At 47.7% G+C, this 21395-nt stretch overlaps 1 protein-coding gene across 3 annotated transcripts in view; it reads right to left on the bottom strand.

The window, feature by feature from the left end:
* slo (calcium-activated potassium channel slo) overlaps positions 1-21395 on the bottom strand; it is a 159252-nt gene that overhangs the window by 10238 nt on the left and 127619 nt on the right. For all 3 annotated transcript variants that reach the window (XM_089581987.1, XM_089581985.1, XM_089581986.1), the window contains 10 exons: positions 18944-19015; positions 15280-15306; positions 13334-13484; positions 8917-9006; positions 4125-4293; positions 2513-2737; positions 2188-2371; positions 1120-1221; positions 857-987; positions 156-350 (listed from right to left, as the gene is read on the bottom strand). In XM_089581987.1, coding sequence (XP_089438113.1) covers positions 156-350; positions 857-987; positions 1120-1221; positions 2188-2371; positions 2513-2737; positions 4125-4293; positions 8917-9006; positions 13334-13484; positions 15280-15306; positions 18944-19015 — 1346 coding nt within the window. The remainder of the gene's footprint in view (positions 1-155; positions 351-856; positions 988-1119; positions 1222-2187; positions 2372-2512; positions 2738-4124; positions 4294-8916; positions 9007-13333; positions 13485-15279; positions 15307-18943; positions 19016-21395) is intronic.

Here is a 21395-nt window from a genome sequence, read left to right as displayed (position 1 = left end):
TCTTCCACAGCTAAAAGCGCCCGGCAGCGCAAATAATACGGTCAACTGCGCCTAATTCGCTTGCCGGCAAGTAAGCGTAGCTGCAACCAGCCGCTCACGGGGCTTAAGCGGCAGGCGCCACTCGCCCGAGGTCAGTGGGAGGCGGCGGCACTCACCCCAAACTGAGCCAGGGGTCCATCGTAGAGGGAGATTTGCCCGACTCTGCACCGGTCCCTGTTGGCCAGGGACTCCGGCGTACTGTAGCCTCCGCGAAGGCCCGCTCCCTCGGCCAGGATCAACTCCAGCTCAGGGGTTGCGCCACCCGTAATCAGTGACCGGATCAACGTCAGTGCATTCGCGTTGAAGTACGTCTGTCGCACGGGGCGGGAAGAAGGGACAGAGAAGCATCACGAGCACTCTTCCGGCAGCGTTCTTGCGCATTGTTTTGTTTTCACTGTTTATTTGTTTGGCTGGGAGGGGAGGCGGAGGAAGCGTTGCGAAGCAAACAGTCACCACCTCCCCTTTCCAAGCGCACACTCGACGGTTGTCGGCACAGAGCAGATGATGCGAAATAAGCTGCGCAGGACATGAAACCATGTTTCTCTTCTTCATTACGGAGTGCAAAACAGCTTGTGCTCATTATTTCTGACATTGGTGTTTCAGACGCTGCAGATTCCCTAAAATTACTCCACAGCCGTCGCATGAACAGCACATTTACATTTTACGTTCATTGGCCACAGCCTGACAAAGCTTTACTGCGCACGAGGAGTATGCGCAACCAGTGGCCTTGGGAATTCTCGGCGGGGAAAGATTACGACTCGGTGTCTGTCAGACTGAGGGCTCAAGTGCGCTGCTAATGATGGGGAGTAATACTCACAGTGCTCATTAACGAGTCGAGCACGCTAACAGCAAAAGCGGTACCGCAGGCAAAGGGTTGCGTTAGGTAGAGCTCTGTGTCTGGATCATCATCGTCGTCCTGGTCCAGAAACTGTACATTTGTGTCATTCACTGCGTGAAGGAAAACGGACGAAGCATGTTACAGGCGGTGTACAGAGTGCGACTTGGTAAGGTAAAAGGAGAAGTAAACGGTGAACTCAATAAAAAAGCAAAAACGGAGCCTCAAAGCCGGACTTGACTTACCGAGCTCGGTGATTAGAGGCACATTGGCACCATACACAGAGCCTCGTCGTTGCATCACAATGGGACTACCCAGTGGGGAGAATCCCTCAGCACCATTGGGATCTAGAAGGAGTGGAAAGAAGAATGAAATGCTTACATTTATGTCGGGTGCCCCAATTTATGCGCTTCTGCGTAAATTTTATTTAGTATCAGTGTTCCAACCTTCAACCATTTATACTAATTACTGCGTCACGTCTTGGTGTTTACAGTTGATTGGGATCCGATATGGCTGTGCTGACTGACACGGCATGTTTACTTGAGCACTGTTTAGAACACAAGAGCAAGGGCTTCATTGCAGAAACCCGCCTGAAAGCGCACCCCACTATTTCGCGTCGTGCGGTGGTTTCGCCTTCGATTTCTCAGAAATGCCGTACGGATAAAGTGTACAGCAAAATTACTCAGTGGCCGATGGTATGATTCCATTATAAATGACAGTTCTTTAATGCAATATGTCTTAAAGAGGGGGGGGGGGGGGGGGGCGCAGTTATTGCCTGTACAGAACTCCCGGTGCTCGTGTGTAGCATATTTCGCTAATTTTTCTCTTGCTTCCCCCCATTCTTTTGTCAGCACTGCAATCTTTCTGTCCGACCCATGACTCGCGAGTCTGTCTTGGGCTGGTCAGGACTTTCAATCAGTGGTACTGGAAATGAGAATTCACCCCAGTAGCACCACACGTGCCGACAAAACTTAAATAAAGGAGACAGCGCATATGATTTATTAAAAGTTCTTTTTTATCGCCTAGGAAAGCAGGAACACGTGTGGGTCCCTGGCACTGCCACTGGCTTTGCATGGCGCGCAGCAGGACATATAGCACGACCTTAAAAGAATAGCGGAGCCGAGGCGCTCGTCTAGCTTTGCCTCGCAAAAAATAATAATAAAATAAATAAATCTCTGCAATCGACCTTCGTATGCAAGCAACGAATGCTTGCTCGCAACTGATTTGAACTACGAAACGGCAAGTCTTATGCTGTTGCCGTACAGCCCACTGCGGACACAGGCAGAAGTACGAAGTGGAGCCCAACAACTTACTGTGAGTAAGGACACCTATGGTATCATCAAAGGTCATAGCCTTGATGTTGAGCGAGGCTAGGATAGCCTCCTTGTCAGCCAGCGTGGGATCATCGCTGCTGGGGATCTTTGCAGATAATATCACACACATGTCGCAAAGGTTGATGTTCACCGCTCGCAAGTCCGCTCGACTCAAGGGGGAGCCCTGCAAGTAGTAAACCGTACTCGTTTGAAATGGACAAAAGGCTATATTTGCAGGGAGAACACGACAATTTCAAGACTGTAGCAGCGGAAAAGTAAAAGAAACAAGACGACAAGGAGCGCGGAGGAACCGAAGGCAACGTACGTTAAGGACAGATATTTTCGGCAGGTTCTGAAGCATCTTCCACTCCCTTCTCAGGTAGTCCACATTGCCGACAATGACAACATGCTTGAGTTCGTGGTAGTGAAAGTTGCTGGCACGAAGTGGCATTACTAAGTTACGCAACCCTATTAGTGGAGAATCGGGATCAGCAAACAAACACACAACCACATGGCCGTTGAGCACAGTCATTGCCGCCTGATTTCGATCCTGAAAGCAAAAGGAGAGAAGTACAAAAGACATCAGTCCCAGGCATAGCCATCTCTAATAAAATCAACTGGATGCAAGAGGTGCACATTATGCCGGACATAACTCAGGGCGGAAAGCTCTCGTGTTGTTCTAAATGGACGAGAAGTGCCTCATCGCGCAAAGAGTCGCCTCCATTCGGAAGGAGGGACATTTGACGCCTTCTCACTGCGCTAATCGTGCCGAGACTCATCGAAAGAAGGCAAGGGCATTATCTGCTAGATCTATTTATAACGGTTTCAGATATGACTATTCCGCATGAAATCCCCCCGCCGGTAGACTACCATATATTGACTGGCCGTGATACTACGATAAGCGACCTCGGCATGGCGAAGAAATTGGCGCGCTTGCATGACACGCGTGAGCGCTGTGCGCATGCGTGAAGCATGTGTCTAAGCTGGCTGACACTGCAAGTGCTGCTGCTTACCGGCAATTCCACGTCTCCTGTTCACTGAACGCGTGCGCCAAGCCCATCGTGGACGCGAAACACCGTAGGCGTGCAGACACGAGTAAGAATAACGCAGGAAAAATGACCTTGACAGCGAGCGAGCCGAGTGGTTTTGTCTACACTGCACTTTGGTTTCTTATATTAAGCTAGGCCAATTCGCCCAACTGCGAGCCTGGTTTCACAAGACACCCTCACCAAACGCTTACAATGTGTTCTTGTTACCAGCAAGTCGGGCTTCATCTATTCGTCATTATGAATTAGTGCAGACCGATCGGAATTAAGCAATACCTCAAGAGCCTGCTGGCCAGCCTAAAACAGATCCATCAGCCTTTTCTGTATGGTCGACGACCGTTTTTATGGGACACAACCGATTTCCGATTTGACATGTGCGACCGAAAAGCTCTTATCTACTTTTTTTTTACATTTAGTTCCTTCTTTACTGGCTTAAAGAACTGCTCGCTGCATTCTTTCGAAGTGCTGCAATTTGTTTATGCGCTTCCACGCTCATGAAAGTCGCGTTTTCTCGTTCCTTTGTCCTGGATTGACGTTCCTGCTTGTGCACTGCACACCCCTCCCCGTCACCATTTCCCATTCAGATTGCCTGTTTCGCGGCTCTGAAGCGTAAATAAATGATTATGCTGGGCAATTCCCGTACCTACGCCGGCAAAGCGCGACAAGATTACTTTTTCCTCTCTTTTTGTGTAGACAACAAAAAATGGGCAGTATACGACCGCGCAAAGGTCGCTCACGCACGTCACTGGGCACGCAAAAGGCGCAGCTGAAAAATGAAAACGAAAAAGGCGCCTTGCCACGATTCCAAAGACCGACTAGATTGTCGGCATAGATTTTTTTTTTTTATATATAAGTGATGAAAGAGAGGTAGGGGAGACGGGCATGACGCACCAGTATGCAGTCCTCGATGGGGCGCGCCGAGCACCAGTGGAACATTCCAGTGGAGTCGTACTTCATCTCGGTCTTCTCGAAATCTTTCGCCTGATCGTCAGACAAGCCCACTGGAAAGGGCTTCTCGTTCTGCGAGTTCCCGGTGCCATTGGTTCCCCGGCTCGTGGGCCTGCGTGGCGGGAGAGAAGGGGGGAGGCGGCGCCCGGGAGAAGGGGCCCGCTGCAGACAGCTCGGGCGCGCTCCTCCGCAGGGCGCGGGCCCCAAGGGGAAAGAGAGCCAGTAGCAACAAGGACAGTGATGGAAAGACTGCACGTCATTTAGGGCACGTCTCCACATTTCTCTACGAGATACGCAATGCACTTATCTGAAGCGTAGCTTCGCAGTTCTTTTACACAAGTGTCACCAATAGCAATCATATTTACGATAGACTTAAAACATATGTTCGCGAAACAGAGTGACAGGGAAGACAAAAAAAAAAAAACAGGCTTCTTCAACAGTAATGTATCGACTATAGACAAGGTATTCAGAACAACAAGGGGCAATTGACGAGAAAAGGCAAAGACGTGGTAGGAAAAGGGAAATAAAAACGCAAACACAACTGAAGCAGAAAAGAGAGAGGCGGGCGAGGTAGCTTGCGTAAGGATTGCACGCTCGTTAGTAACTACACGCGCGCACTTACACATACGAGCATGCGAACAGCTGATAAGTAGCCACAGCGAACGCGGTAACGAACTAGGATGTCTATCTAGAGCTACTGGCGTGCAGCCGCTGCATACAGGGCTCGCCTACATTACACACCCATAGAGGCGCATACAGAGCGACAGGAACGTTCCCTTTAGGTCGCAACGTTGGAGGCAACGAAAGAGCTGACTAGCACAAATGGCGAGTCGCTTCTTGTACGCGTCGTTTTGTCGGCAGTAATAAAATTTCCTCTGTGGCATTCAACCAACCGCACGAATATTTTTACTGCTTAAAGGCGAACAGGAAGGAGGAATGCTTTTTCAGTGCGCGTATGTGCTGAAGAGATGGCTAGGGTAAGCTTCGCATTACCGCCTACGAGGCACCCTTTTGAATAAGTTTAGACGCCTCAGTGGACGCTAAATATTCGCTGCTATTGAGGCAGGTATTGATGCCGACCGACAAACACGACAAGGAACGTTGCTGCTGGGTTATACGGCAGATAAGGTCTGCTCTGAACCCATGCAACGGCAAAGGTCAAGCTAAAAAGTAATTTCGGTTGATGGGAAGAGAAATCCGCCCTGTTGAGCAAAGTGAAAACTGTTGTTGTGTCCAGAAATAACGCATCTTTATAATTTCAATGTGCAGTATACAAGTCAAAGTAAAAAAAAAAATATACGTGTACAGCGGAGATCGTTTCATTCAAAGTCTTCAGCGGACCAATGAGATTTTAATTGTTCGCGGAACATAGCATTTTTATTGCAACTTTAACACAAATCTCTTTTTTACAGTGACGTTACGATGCTTTCACCAGGGTTCACTAAATGCAGGCCTAGAATGGAAAATACTTGTCACTACTTTGAAAAATCTTTCGCTTCTTTCAGTAAGTCTTCTGTACGATCGAAACAGCGGAGCGTTCTCATAAGTGGAAGGATTTTGCACTCAGACGAGGAGAAATTGCCACCTAGTGGTAATGCTCTACATCGGAGACTTGAAACAACAAGTGAAAGCGAACTTTTAGGAAGGGACAGCTATATTACCTGCCCTCCTTATGTCATGCTAATGAGTTTCAGGTAATCTGCAAGGTCTCTGGCGCTACAGCTCTGTGTTTTTTTGTCAAGGCTAATAAGCCGGACAGATTTTTTTTGTGAGTCGAGAAACAAAGGGTATTTTTGACAGTTTTGTAAGGAGCCATCTTCCGACTTATCCTCCGACCTTTTGGCATTTAAGGGCGCCTCCTGCAATACGATGAACGGCGATAAACATTGCAAGCTGGCTGCGCTCAGCTCTTATACGTCACAAGCGGTATCGCTCAGCGATGGAGGGCAAAGATAATGAACAGGAGGAAATAAAACCGTCAAAAAATGCGGCCCTAGTGTGCACGTTAAAATCGAGAGTTGGTAAGTTCGATTTATATCTTTTTTTATGGCACCGAAAAATCATCCATTACATGAAATCAAGGAAATTAATGAAAGCTCATAGCTCTGACATTTTTCGGAGGTGTTCATTCATTGCGTCTAAATTTGTAAAAAAAAAAAAACACAACACAACGCCAGCAGAAATTTGAATATAAATAACGCCGACGACGATACTTAAGCTTCTTGGTACTGCAGAGATCACAACTCCACAGCAACGCGGCGCTTGCCCGTTCTGAGGAGAATAAGATCGTACCTGACGCACCTAATTAGCAGCTTATGACTGCGAGAAATGCAGCTGCTCCCAGCCATGGTCTCCATATTGCATATCCAGGGATAACCTCTGATTTCCACATTTTTCGGCGATACCCTTCTAGCCTGTGCCTCATGAATCGGAAATCTCGCGCACTCGGCGAAAAAGAGGTACCACTTTTTCTATATTAAAAATTACGAAAAAAAACATTATTGCAGTTTAGCCCAATATGCTTAGAGGATACCGCAAGGTGGTGGAGCACGTTTGAAATACGGGAGTGATTACTCAATACTATGCAGCCAACCGACACCTTCTCAAGCTTAAAATTATTTGCTTACGTGAACGTGAAACCGAAAAAATAATGTGCAGTCAAGGGAAAACGTTAGTGCGTCATTATTCCCTTAGTGTTAATGCTGCTGTGGTTGCTGGCTTTTTTGTCACTGCACTCGATCGTCAATTTTCAGCTGGCGTCACTTTCGATTCCAGAACGGGCAGCCGAATTCGAACGATCCCCTTATCGGTGCATTAGCAGCAAAAAACATGCATTGAAAAAGAAGCCACTTCTCGACATTGGCACAGCAGAGGCAAGTGAAGTACGCTCGCCGCATCAGCTGGTCAAGAGCTCTTCCAGGGAAAGCATGCAGTACTGAACAACTACGGCACCCCTGACGGCTACTGCCAGCGGCGCGTACGCAACGAATGCGGAAAGCGAACTGCCCGTATTTGGCGGCTCTCTCGGCGCAGTTATCTGTGTCGTTCTTGGGGACCTTTCATAGCAGCGTGGTAAACCAGAGCGCAACCAGTTTTTAGCATGCCTGCTTTCATGTAAATCATGGTACAGCCGATTAGAGGGCGCAAGTTCGAATGGCTATAGCTGCCCTCCTATAGACGCTAAGACGCTAAGACGTGACTATAGACGTGACTATAGAATGGCTATAGACGCTAAGACGTGACTGTTGATTGATAAGTGGGGCACTTATCTCACCCAGTGCCTGTAGCCGCAGACATTCTGGTGTACGCAGTAATGCACAGACATGGACACGACGAAACTGAAATCCGCTGCTGCTGAAAACTGAGTATCCAATTTAATGTTACCGCCGCAATGGTGATTTGAGTTTATGAGCTCCGTGTGCAGTTCTGAAAAAGCTAACGTAGTCTAGGGGCGCAGCGGAACGCTGAGAAGATTTTATGCGCAGTACGGCCAAAAGCTGTATTAGTGCACCAAGGCTGATTCGTTGGGCATATACACTGGTTGTTCCAATGTGCTAATATACAGAGAGAGCGCACACATCGATTAAAGGGACACTAAAGGCAAAATACTGTTAGCAACGTGGGGTTTCTGCCATGCCGCAATGCTGAAGAGACAACTGGCGGCAGCCCGTATTTAAACTTCTTCTGGAAGGCTGCAGCAGGGAAAAGGTGTGGATCAGTAACTGCGAACAACGTAGAAATCGCGCCGTTACAATGGAGAGTTTTTGGTTTCCTCGCTTCCAGGCAGAGAAGCCCGCAAGAATGTAAGTGGCAACCATGTATCTGACGCAAGTGTAGCACTGCCATGATTTGTTTCGTGTAGTATGTGGTGCAATACCCTGCACGTTTGTGTTTTGAGCGGCTTTTGTAAGCAAAACGGTGAGCACAGGCGGCGATGCAAGGTTAAGCGTTTGCTGTTCTGAGCAGTGCATGCAAAGGTGGTAGCACATGCAGCGTGGCGTAAAGGCCCTCCGTTAGGAACGCTATGCTTGTCAGCGTTTCAAAGCTGACGCCGAGACGTCACCGGCTGGTAAATAGCTGCAACGGTAAAAAAGCAGTCTGAGCTCTTTGACTTTGCATGCCCGCAAATGGGCGCAAAAAAACATCCGTTTGTTAGCAACGGTCAAAAACTAGCGGAGCACAGAAAGATGGGCATCAGCAGCGGGACACTAGAGAAGCAAGCAACCATGGCAGCCGATTGCTTTTTTTTTTTTTTCAAACTGAATGCTCCTTGACCGCCTGAAAAACTGAGGAACTTTCCTGGATGAATAGTAAAGCTCTTCACAATACTTACATAGGTCAGACTGTATCTCACAAAAAAAAAAGCTCAAAGACAAAAATTTTGACTCAGGAAATAGTCCAGCACGATAAAAAAAAAAGATGTGCTTCTGAAAAAAAAAAAAAAAGCCATCCAGGACTTATGCTTTCGCTAGATGCCTGCCGTGTGCGCGAGTGTGGAGACCATAGCGTGGAGAGACTGCGGAAAGGCAGTCGTAGAAATGACAGGGCGTGGCGGTTCGAGAAGCATTCACAGCGTGAGCGTCATGCGTGCGCCGCGACCTGCACAGTGCACGTACAAGAAAAAACAAAAACAAGACAAAAAAAGAGAAAGGGGCCAGCGAAAGGGCAGGAGGAGAAAGAGGCAGTCAAACGAAGGAGAGAGAGAGAGAGAGAAAGTGAGAAAAGGAAAGCATACATGAGCTTTTTGACCTCATAGGCAAGGTGTAAGCCAGCAAACATGTCGGGCGCAGCCGTCCGCGTGACGTGGGAAGTGTCAGAGACAGGACTGCAAAGAGAGGGGAACATACACAAAAATCTGCTGTGAGGTGGCCGCGAGTGCGTCCGAACAAGGCTGCGCGCGGCCTGGCTGCTACACACACACACACACGCGCGCGCAGTGCGGGTGAGTGCGTGTACACCCACTGGCCGCTACGAGAGAGAAAAACAGTGCACCCCAGTGAGGAAGAAGAAAAAAAAAACAAAGAACAGACAAAGCGAGCGGAGGCTTCCTCGAGTCTCGACGCGCCATCTCACACACACGCAAGTGACAGTGAGAGTGAACGAGTGAGTGAGTGAGTGATCGTGTGTGAAGAAGACGCTCGTGCTCAGAAGGTGCGCAAATTCGAGAAAGGATGCGGCAGAAACGGAAGAGAAAGAATATTCAAACGGTGTTCGAGAAAGCTGACGCTGCTCTCGCTGCCGTTGCCGCTGCGGTGATTCGAAGGTAGCTGTACAGGCCTGCTTCAAGGCGAGCAAGATCGCCCAGTTTGTGTCAGTACCTTTTCTGCACGTCTTTGTGTCGGGAAAGAAACACGCCTGAAAGGTACTCATGAGAATAGAAATTAAGAGAAACGTACTGGCGGATGAGAAAAAGGGAAACCACATGTATCGCATCTGTATATGTTGGCGCGTCCCAAGTTTCTGAAAAACACTATTTCTTGAGCAACACTAGCGGCGCGCTCTTCCTCGTTATCTCAGTGATACGTTCCTCGCAGAATAATAGCATTCGCAGAGCGCAAAGTTGGCATCAATTAGCCAGCTCCGCGGACCTGACACACTTCCAGTCGGACATATTTTTCCCGACATGATAACCACCTGAGCTCATCGATGTTCATGACGCTTGTGTAAAAAAAAAAAAAAATTGAAAGGCCGCCAGAACGCTAAAATCAGCGAGCACCAGGGTGCACACAACTCCACGTCCCTTGCCTTCGGGTTATAGGATATCTGACCAGCCTTATATACCTAGCTTGCCGGGCAATCGTTGACTACAGCAGAATTTAACCACGCTGTCTGCCCGTCGCCACACTGAATCATTAAAATTCTTACATTGTGTTGTCAATTCCTCAGTAAGGCTCTCAGCTAACCACTACATTAACTTTGCACCATTATCATCTACAAGAAGTCATCACGAGCTTAATTTGATACCGTATTTTGCGCATGCTAATTTTTTCAAATTCAGTTTTTTTCCCCGTTCAATAGAAGCCTGGAATTCTTTACCTGGGTCCATTCGTTCTCGTCCATTTCAAAACTTTGTCACTGCCATTGAAGACGCATAATAGCTGTGTATTCTTACCCTGTTGTTAACAGTTCCTTTCTTATTTGATATTTCATTTGTGATTTTAACTTTTTTGCATTTCTCACTTTGTACATTTTGCTGCATTTTGTTTCCTTGCATTTTGTGTTTTTCCCACTCCTGCCATAGCGCATATAAATTGCGCTGCAGTATGTATAAATAAATATAAATAAATAAATAAAATAAGCTCCTCGAAGTGGGCCAGTTATACCGGTACGCATACCTGGCGCTTCCTTAAAGCAGCCACCGAGAATGGCTTTCAGGATGTCGCAGTGCCTACGCACCATTCGCGAAGACACTGCGGACCATTCGTAGGCATAATACAAAAGTGTCGGCAGATCGTGGTTAGTGCAACGCGGCACACGAATGCGTGCTATCTGTGGCTCAGCGCACAAAGCCGCGCACCTTGAAGACATTGGAGAAGTTGATTTCGATCCTTTGAGCGCAGTTGCCGGTGGCAGTGACTTTCCTAAACCGCTCTCGAAGGGAACACTACAAGATCAAGTAGAACCAGGCGGAATTCATCCTTCAGTTCTCCACGGAGCTTTTGGCGCGCCCCAGTCGGGACGAAATAGAAACCCGCTAGCGAAACAGCACGCTCGCTGTTGCTGGCTTAGCAATCAGCAAGACACTGATTTCTTAATCTCTTTAGTAACCTGCGTTACCTGCTAGCACTCTCAATGTAACAAGATGAAGATCTGTGTTGCTTTAGGTACTCTTTCATGATGCATTCGCCACGTACACTGCAAAATGCACTGTAAAATGCTATACCCCTCTCATGACCGCTTTTTTTTTTTTTGCAGAATATAGAAATAACCCTTAGGCCTTAAGAACGTTTGCCGTGGAGGGACAGGGTGTGTCCAGTGTTTGTCACAAAAGTTAGCTCACATCTTTCAACAAGGAGTTTATACCTCCGTGGATAGCTTGAGGGTATAATATGCATCTCAGTATAACATATCGGCAAGGAAATTAGCGCGACCCTCGAGAGGCTGGACCGCTCGCTGGACAGCAACTCTTTTTTTTCTCTCTCTCTCCCATCAGTATTCGTTCATCGCCACATGTCTCAGCCGTAGAAAAGGTGTACGGCACTCTTAACACTTTGCAAGTGACTGCGTGCGTAATGCATCTGAGCGCCAAGAAACGGCAAACCGGGCCAGTGGTCTGTTCTTTCCTGGCTCTCTGAAGCTCTTACTGTCAAACAGTTCAACACGTAACTTCGGCGTAACGTCAAAATGACTGCCGTCGCAAGTGCCTGGCCCACGAGAAGGTGAAACGCACCTGTACAAAGCAATCACACTCTCGCTTACGATGCCCCGTCGCCATTTCACACAGAGCAACAGTAATGACACCTAGGGCTCAAGAGGTCACGCTTCCAACCCGATTTAGGAGCAGAATACGAGCCAAGGCACCACCTCAAAGAGTTCAGCTTTAATTTATCCGAAAAAAAAAAAAAGCAGGCGCACAGCGTGGGATGTCTTCGGTATAACAGCTTCAAATAGTGGCTTCCTGGCCTGCGGTAGCGACACCAACACGCCTTGTTCGTGACCATGGCGTGGCAATCCTTTCCTGGTGAATTTCGCATTGCGGTTCAGTATCTGTTAAGACTCTGTGTTGTAGTTAACCTATGCAAAGCACGTGAACTAGAAACGGAAGCGCTCACCACCCACATGAACACGACGCGGCTTACTGAGGTCATTCCTATTATACTTTAGTCGCTGCCCTATGGAAAGGTTTCGCGAAGTATCATAACACTTTCTGGCGAAATAGTTAGGCCCAACACCGCACATTACTTCGAGACCAATGTGTTTACCGCTTACTGTTGAAGATTGTAGATATTGTGTAAATTCCATCAAGAAGCGTGTTAATACCCCGATTTTGTAGAGATTGTTAAATACAATGAATAGGCATGTTAATACCTCGATTTTTGCAATTTATTTGTAGACTTAATATTACAGAGTGTATGACTTCATAACTATGAACCAGAAATAAACAAAGACCCCTGAGCCGGGCCCTCCCTCAGCCTCGTTTCACTGATAGTGGTAGATAATGCCCAACCCGTCTTTTTTTCCGCTATGCAAAGTTTTCTTCCCTTCAGCCCACATTTGTTATTTTATATTGTTTTATGCCCTTTGTGCCAACTGGCGGTGCGGGCAGGGCACTATTTTTCTTTCTTTTTATAAGCCCATACTAAAGTATGTTCATGTTGAGCCACCAAGAGGGCAATGAGAAAAACGACTAGGGGATAGCATCGTTACTCAGCTTGCGTCGGGTTGTGTGAATTTGTACAAGGTTTATAAACACCGCAATAGTCACTGTAAAAGCAAAGGCGATGCGACAATGAGAAGAGATGCAAGCCATGTTGTTAAGCGAGGATGCCTGCTGCGCTCATAGCGCCTGCTGCAATGAAACTCCCGGCTCAACACTCGCGGCAGCGATCGGTGATCCATGTTTTCCACAGCTTCGCTTCTTACGCTAACAGCCAAGCCATAGTCGACTTGAAAGAAAGCGTGCAATTTTCCGATTTTTTTTCCGCACAGAAAGAGGGTCGCAGAATGATGGTATAGGGAGCTTATTTTTGCACCAGTGAGCACTCTAGGAAAAAGACTAGCCAGTCGAATGAACATTTCTTAAAAAAGGCATCCACTGCAGAAACAAAAATTGCTCGACTATTCACTAGCTTTAGAACTCAGTCAAAATGAAGAGACGGCCAAAGTAGCATTGGCAGCGGCTCAGCAGACTGCGTTCGCGACGTTTCAGCCCTCGCTCGTGCACGGCAAGGAGTCACGGAACAGCGGACGCTTGCCTTCAACTAGCACTCGCGTGGCGGGGTTTCTTCGACGTTACGAGCGCAGCAGCCAAGCGGCCAGGCTCCGTGGTGATCTGCGCCCGGGTCGAACCCGACCCTCTCGCCGACGGATCGATTCAGGCTGTGCAACAGATCATGCGCGCGGCAACAACTGAGGCGTAAAGATGGGCTGCCCAGTTCACGCACGAGCGGACACGTCTTTCTGTTGGCGGAAGGGGTCCGAGCGGAGCTCACCTGGCGTAGGAGGGGGGAGCAGAGCGTCCTCCGCGCTCGTTGGGTGATGTCAGCGAATTGCTCTGGTCGTGTTTTTTTGTACTTGGCTTTGGCTTCGGCGCAGAGCTCACGCGGTTCTGGTCGTTGTTGTTGCCCACTTGAGGCTGGGTGGCTGGTTGCGGGCGAAAAGCAAGGGAAGAAAGGTTGCTGAAAGACCGCCCCCTCGAGGCTCTTGTCGGGGCCTTTGGGCAAGCAAGACAGCCCCACCGTCCTATGAGCTACACAATTAGACAGCTTTCGACTAGCATGCGCAAGGGATGGGGAACAAAGTAAAAGCAAAACAGCCTGTCTCAGAATTGCAGCGGTCACTCCGAGACTTACGAAACGTTATTCGGTTTTTCTCCGTCTGTGCATCGTCAGCAAAATAATGGCGACAGAGTTTCCGCTGTCAGCGAACGTTAAAACCACCTGCTGGCACACCGAAAGGCGCACACGCAAAGAAAAAGAAAACACATTAGCCCCGACGTACGTGAGTGTGGCTGCTGCTGTGCCGCAAGAAACGCTACGAAAGGGTCAGTAGGTGAAACACTCTCAGAAAAGGAGTTCACGCTGAAAATTAGCGCTTGACAGTCTTTGCACTACATCCGAAGTCCACATTATTGAAGCTAGTGTAGGGAACCCACACGGGTGCTGGCTTTGAATTTTTCAACAGATGTACGCGTTAGGTGTAATTTTACTACAAGGTCCAAGGACGGTACCTGCTTGTAATCACAGAGGCCGAATAAAATAGGGAGGCGTTCAATTCAAGAGCTGCCTGTTATGGGCCGCGATTTATTTCAGCGCTAAATTAGAAACTCGCGGCCAAAAGCCTCCTGAACGCAACTTCTCTATCCACTTTAAAGCCAGGGAGCGCTTCTCTAAACAGAAGGGCGCGAAATATCAGTACCTTTTCTGATACTTGATAAAAAGTTCAAAAAGTTCTGAAAAATAATAAAAAGAACAAAGTCAGCCCGAACAATTATTCGCCAAAATGTGAACTCCTGCACCCTTATGTGGTTTACGTCTTGCCCACCCAGCAGTGAGAAACTCCTGAATCCCGTTTTATTTGACAAGACTGCGCACTAAATTGCAAGAGTGTTTCTGGACTATGCACACTGGGCACAATGGGCCGCGGAGTGGGGCCGCAGGGGACGGCCACCGTCCAGTGGCACGACTCTATACCGCACTTGCCTAGAGTAGCACTAAAACATCCGCTGTGAAGTTCTTTGCAAAGGACTCCAACGTTGAACCTGTGCAAATTTAAAGGCTCAGTTCAGTGCCTCCTGAAGCTGCCTCCTGAGGAGGACAACGTTTAGACTTATACTAATGAACCGAGTTCGTTAACGCCGTCAGCTCTCTAGGGTCAGTGTGAAAGTCTGTAACGCACATTTCACGCACCGAGCATGCACAGCATTTAGTTATGTGTAAGAAACCAGGCAGTCTTAGTCGGGCCATAGATGTGTCGAAACATGCAAAATGCAGTGTGAGAGAGAGAGAGAGAGAGAGGGGGGGGGGAGGGAGGGGCAAAATAAAACTGCGATCAAGGATAATCTCGACGAAGGCATTAAACGTAAACAAGGCTGCCAGCACAGACGAAGAAATTGGCCGCTGAAAGTAGCTTCCTTTGCGAGCTTCCGCTGCTGTTCTAACTTTACGCACTACGATTTGCATATTAGGCCAACAAATTCCGGATGCGGTAACGTTAAACGTAGGGCCTCTTCAACCCTAATAATGCAGTCACTAGAGAGACATGGCCAGCATGCAACTCTAAGGAGATGCAAACTAACTGCTCTGACATTGCTGCTCTACATGGAGGGTGAAGTTGTTCGTAATGTACAAGATATATCAAAGAAGTGGCAGGCGTATAGTCCGGAAAAAGAAAACGTGCGAGGGTGGCAGTGCTGTCAAGTATATGCGAATGAACATACCCGTGTAGGTAAAGCTTTCTTCTTCAACTAGGTGAATAAAACAAAATAGAACGTGCAAATCAACACAAAAATAAACATTTGCCAGTAGGTTTATCAAGCACAAAGCAGTGTTTTACATGTGAACAACTCGGATGCCTGATGCCATTTGCCAAATTAAAAGTGCGCAACAATGGGTTCCCTTTAGGAAGCACGCAACAAGCAGTGTTGCCGGCAAAATCTGTACTCAGCAGTCTGTAGGTTGGCAGATTAAACGTTTAAGTTGCCCCCTATCCTGTAAATCACGATTTGTTTGCACGCACGTATTACAAATTCATCGATAATTTCTTACTTATCCGAAGCATTGAGCAAGAATTTTACAAGGAGCCGCACTGTGTTCACAATCCAATGGCTACGCTTGGCTTGCCAATTATATAGGAAGGCGCGCACGCCACCAAACTTCTGGAGTGGTGCCTGCTGTGAAAGTTAGTTGCCTAATGGCGCATGCCAATCAGCGATCCGGAGCAAGTTTTTTCTTGCTCCGCAAAACCGAACAACGTGTTTTAATGGGCGATTCGGATTTGGATCCTGAGTTCAGATTGGAGCGCGACGGCATGGTGACCAGATTCCCCCAGAAATATTGCTACTTCACGGATTAAGGAATCAGCTCTGGATCGCCGATTGGAATACGCCGCAAGCTACAGCTTCTAAAAAGCAGCCGCATAAAGCGCTAGACTGAGTACCAGTTATTGCTGCAGTAAGCAAGCTTATGATGGATGATAAATATTCGGACACGCACACCTCGATTGTGCATGAACAGCATGTCAGCGAGGCTAGTTTTTTCTTTTTATGTATCTTTTTGTGATTGTACACCCATGTAGCGTTAACGTCGCCTAATGCACAATTTTGGTGGCATACCATCTATTCAGGCACGGCGTGTTCTTGCAGTTTCTGAGGCAAAACATAACCCCATAAAATGTTGCTGAGCCTTTTCCACTCAAAAACTGATACGCTCCAGCCCGTTCGTAATGAACTGTCAAAAAAGAGCGCCTCTTCTGTAGCCGGGAAGTATCGGCTGAGCAATATTTTGACGGTAATTCTGCAAAATTCCTCCGGCGTAATCTGCTCATCAGGCATATATTCGCAAAGCAGAACCACTTGGAATTACTTTCAGATAGAACGAGCGGGCGGTGTGCATACGGAGCAGTGCGCATGAAAGGAAAACGCTCGCACCAACTTCCGCACTCTCGCTACTTTTATTTCGAGCATTAAACTGTACAGCCAGGCTGATTTTTATTGAATAAATAATAATTTAGGGTTTCAACAGCGGACTTCTCAAGCATGATCAATACGGGCCAAGCCAGAAGGCAAATGCGCCTGCGTGCAGTTTCACTGCAATAACAAAATTTGGGATAGCTCAGATTGTTGGCTCGGAATACCGAACACCACTGCAGCTGACTGGACGCGAACAAGAGAAAATTTCAGAGCAAACGACGCAGGTTTGCCTTAAAGGCAGCCCTGTCATTTTCTGTTGCCGCAGAAGTCGAAAAAAAAAAGCCCGAAAAACGGTTCTTATCAATTCTAACGTAAACCTGCACGTCGCCATAAACTCGGAATTCCCAGCAGTGCAGACGCACGCATCAATTCTGTTCCGCAGAGAATCATCGTTATCAACTGCGGAACTGCAACAGTAATGGCAGTAGAATCAGGGTTGTGGTCTGGGTTAGCAAACACACAACACAGCGTCCGTCCTGTATTGTGTGTTTTTTAGTATCCTCCTTCCTTTACGCTGGATTAATATGTTGATGGCAGTAAGCGTTTTGAATTCGCCGCGCTTTGGCTCAGCAGCTCAAGTTTACTAAAGCCAGTCACTCAGCCATAAACATCAAGGGAAAGAATTCGCGGCTTTAGTAAAAGCATTAATTTGAGTGCGTAAGGCGCACTCTCTGCATAATGATGTAGTGCCCGAAAGTGCACTAAACGCGAATTTACAAAAACATGATTCGCTTTTTCAGCACAGGTCGATATGTTCGCACGTCCCAAGCTTGTAGCTACTAAGAATCCTGTTGCTCAAGAAACATCGGAGCTCAGTTCCTTTTTATCCCATCTCTCAAACACCTTTCTAAGTAGTAGCGCACTCTTCCCTAACAGAAAGTCGAACTCGGATATATCGAATTCGAAGGAGGTCGAGAATAGTTCGATATATCGATCATTCGATGTATAAAAATCGTGCCGTCCGCTGGCGTGCTGGAAGGACTATTCGCTAGGCGTTGCTACAGGCCTAACCCGCTTGCTTCGCATCGAAGCCGCAGCGAACGGTTCTTAGGAACTAGCCACTACCTGTTACAAGATGATCAATCCTGTTACCAGTACACTATAAATAGAATAATCACTCATTAAACTGAGCGCAAACCCTTAGGAAGCGAAGCACGCCAGACGAGGGATGCAGCCAAGTTTAATTAAGTTGGCTTAAGCGCATGACAGCAATGTGGCGTGGAAAATGAGTACAAAAGGTCGAAAGCCGCCCTCAAGCACACCCCACGCTCACATCGCCACACGGTTTTACAGCGGTAGCGCTGCCAGCAAGTGCCTAAGGCTAGGGAGCTGACCAGTCTCCGCGCGCGAGAAGTGATCGAAGGGCGCCGTTAGGAGAAGGCCACTTGCAGGGGCACAGCACGCAGTTCGATATATCGAACGACCAGCGAACTAAGAGTTCGATAGAGTGCGCGACCGTCCTATAATTGTACACAGTATTTCCAAGGGGATAATCTGTGTGTTCGATATAGCCAATAATTCGAAATATTTGTGTTCGATATATCCAGGCTCGACTATAGTTTTATTCAGCGCTTTTCTTGGCCTTTCATTGCTTGGTTTTGGCATTAGAAGTACAACTGCAGTGTGGCTAATAAGTGACGCGACAATTTTGCCATTGCATGCCGATACGAAGATATCGGTAATTTGTGATGAATTATGCGATTTTTACAGCACGAAGCAAACCGTTTAGTATCCAATCGCAACATAATTTAGTAAGCGACAAAAAAGAGCTTTTGTGTCATTCCGCTTTCATTACGATGATTGCAACTGCGCGGAAAGAGTTGACTCGATGCACAGGTTTCCAAAGCATAAACACACCAGTGTTCCTCCAGTGAAGAGCGCTTATGCCTCTTCTTCTCGTCATCTTGGCTACTGAATTGGCGCAAGAATAAAAAAAAAAGACCGCACATATTTGCCACTGGTAACTGGGACAGTGCGACGGTGCCTGAGTCAACTTGTTCCAAATACAGGTGCCGATAGTAGGCCACCACTCAGCTTCGTCAGTTTTTAACAAACAGCGTGAGTACCGTGTTGCGTGCCCAGATTGCTCCGAGGGGTTGCGAACTGTGCAGTTACACAGAGAACGTCTACGCAATGGCCACACTATAGTCGCCGAAGACGGCACACAGAAGACGACTAGAACTGCGGCAACAAGTGATCCTCGATGTGCAAGTGTGAAGTAGACAGGAAGAGAGCAAAACAAATAAAGACAGGCACTAATGCTCTGCCTGTGCTAAAATAGCAAACAAGAAAAATAAATGATGACGAGCTCATTGTTTCGCATGAAATAGAGCACGTCTACAGGTGAGCAGCACTTCACAAAAACAGAAAGCATGCATACTACAACAGTAGATGTTAGTGAAAGGATGACTACCTCGTAGCTTGACTCTCTTGGGTATTTCGGGTGGTGTGAAAGTGGGAACATTGGAGTTATGCAGACCTTCATCTGTGGATTAGTGAACAAGACAACCACCCCACGTTACTACCGCACAGTTGTGCCAGTGGTAAGTACTACCGAAGAACAATGCCTGCTGGAAGACTGCAGCAGTTAAAGACAGGACACATGCATAGTGAAACACGCACGATAATGTAACACAGGCTAGAGAGAGCAGAGAATAAAGTCACACAAAAAAGGGCACCTTTTCGTCACTGGTACGCGTTTCTTGACGAGGAGCTCAATAGGCGTGCACTCTGCCCTATGCACGCCATTGTCCCTAAGCGCGCAAAACTGAGAACTCCTTTTACAGGGAAGGTCGGACGGTCTTCGCATTAACTTACAATTCCTTCTTAAGAGATACATGTAAAAATAATTTGGCTTCGCTGGGCGGACGGCGCCAACCACTTTTGTCTACAACGCAACCACCACCCGGCGAACGGCATGCGTCGTGGACGCGGTGGTGGAGCACCTAACTCGGCGCGTTTGCTGGCAACGTGACCAGTTATGAGCAAGTTTTTTTTTTCTTTAAGCCCCAAGAAATCGCTAGCAGGAAAGCTTCAGTCGTAGACAACGGTGGTGGACCGTGCACTCGATAAGCCCTGATTCCCATTTCTCAGTTATTTCGCACAACAGCTGCGGCCAAAGAAATGTGGTGCACAAATTTATTACGATCCGTGTAAGGGCACGTTTAGTATGCGTTCTTAGCCATCAACTCTTAATATCCGCGCGGAGGCGATAAAGATTATTTATTGAAATCAGTACAGAGAAGCTTGACTTTCGAATGCATGAAAAAAGGGCCCCTGTCAAGAGGTAAACGTCATTCGAGATGCTGCACTAGAAGACTCCCCCTATCTCTGCCTCATCTTCCACCCATTCTCAGCTGCAAGACAGCTTCGGGCTTTGCTCAACAGGTATATTACTTTTGTGATAGGACGTACTACGCGCATGCCTTTTTTTCTCACTTGTTTCCTTTAAGAATACACGCAGGCAGTCTTCTGCGTTCATCGTGTAATTTCAGGCATCCTATATTGGCACGATTCTTTACTAATCCACAAAGCGATGTGTGGTGTGATATACAGATCTGGTGCTTCGGGCCGTGCATTGGTGCCCGTATCCCTACTCGAAACTATGCCGCACCAGTAAGATCGTGCTCGGAACGCTTGCAAGCAAGCAATAGCGCCGACGGCCGTTAAACGGCGAGCCTGCTCGCGAAGACTTGTTTAGAGATGGCGCCGCCCCCGCCTCATTTTCTCCATACTATTTGCCTTAATTGCCAACTGTGTACACTACCCAAATCTTTACGCTAATAACAATCCCCTCCTCTTTTCGCAGCGAGCAATGAGGAATAAACTATTGTTTTCACGTTCTCTGCGATGCTAAAATCGCATGCCCCATCTTTGTTCCCTATGTTCCGACTATGTAAACTTTCTGCTCCTAAGTCTGGGCGGCGCCTATTCTCCTAACTGTACTCCACAGGTCGCCGGGACGGACCATCGTACAAGCGCGACAGTAGCTAATGGTAAATAAGGGCACAGACAGTGACGAGGTGGTGCGGAACCAGCCGCGAAACAGACAGTCCTCGGTACAAACAGTGGGCTTATATGCTGCATGCGACACAACGCAACATGTGGCGAAGTGCCGTGGCAGAGCGCACACCGTACAACAAAGGCTGGAAGTCAGAACGCATGCGATCGCAAGCAGGCAGACATCGGCATGCGAGACGCGCTAGGAAACGGTGGACGTGCACGTGTGGAAGGGTAGGACATGCGACATTGACAGGAAGGCATGCCTCTGGCAAGCAATAGAGTTACGTCACATTTACACGTTGAAACAGAGTTACAAGGACACGCCGCCTGACTGCACTTTGGGCTCTTGAGCCAGGATATTGGGGGGGACGAGCGCGAGGAGCGGCCGTCGATGGTAAGCAGGCTTTGGGCACGGGGATTCAATTGATAGGGTAAGCATACATCCCATGGGGGTTCGCTCACTATAGTTGCCAACAAGCAGCAAAAGTAGAGGCTTCGCTCAAACTGGCTAGTGCGTGCTTGAAGTCTTTGCATTCATACGAGCGCTATTCGCGTACAAGTACAGGCCTGTTTTTAAGTGATCGCAAGACAGCTGCAAAAAGAAAAAAAAAAAGTGCGGCTCTGTGAAACCTGTACGGGAGCGTCCTGTTAAGCATTTGAGAGCAGCTCTAGTGCTAATGCGCGAGTTTTTTCTTTTAAAGATTTTAAAACATCCTGTGACCTGAACTCTGTTATTCTGCTTATGCTTTTTTTTTTCTGTCTACGAGCTCTGCGATGAGCGAGATTACCTGAACTTCTACCTGTGAGCTACGGACACTCTCCGTAAGCCAAGGAAAGTGCAGTCAGGCTTCGTATTTCTTTTC

The sequence above is a fragment of the Amblyomma mixtum genome, chromosome 3 (assembly GCF_055824585.1).
Source record: "Amblyomma mixtum isolate Tamu chromosome 3, ASM5582458v1, whole genome shotgun sequence".
NCBI lineage: Eukaryota > Metazoa > Arthropoda > Arachnida > Ixodida > Ixodidae > Amblyomma > Amblyomma mixtum.
Note: the sequence above shows the minus strand (reverse complement) of the source record. Positions and strands in the feature narration are given on the sequence as shown.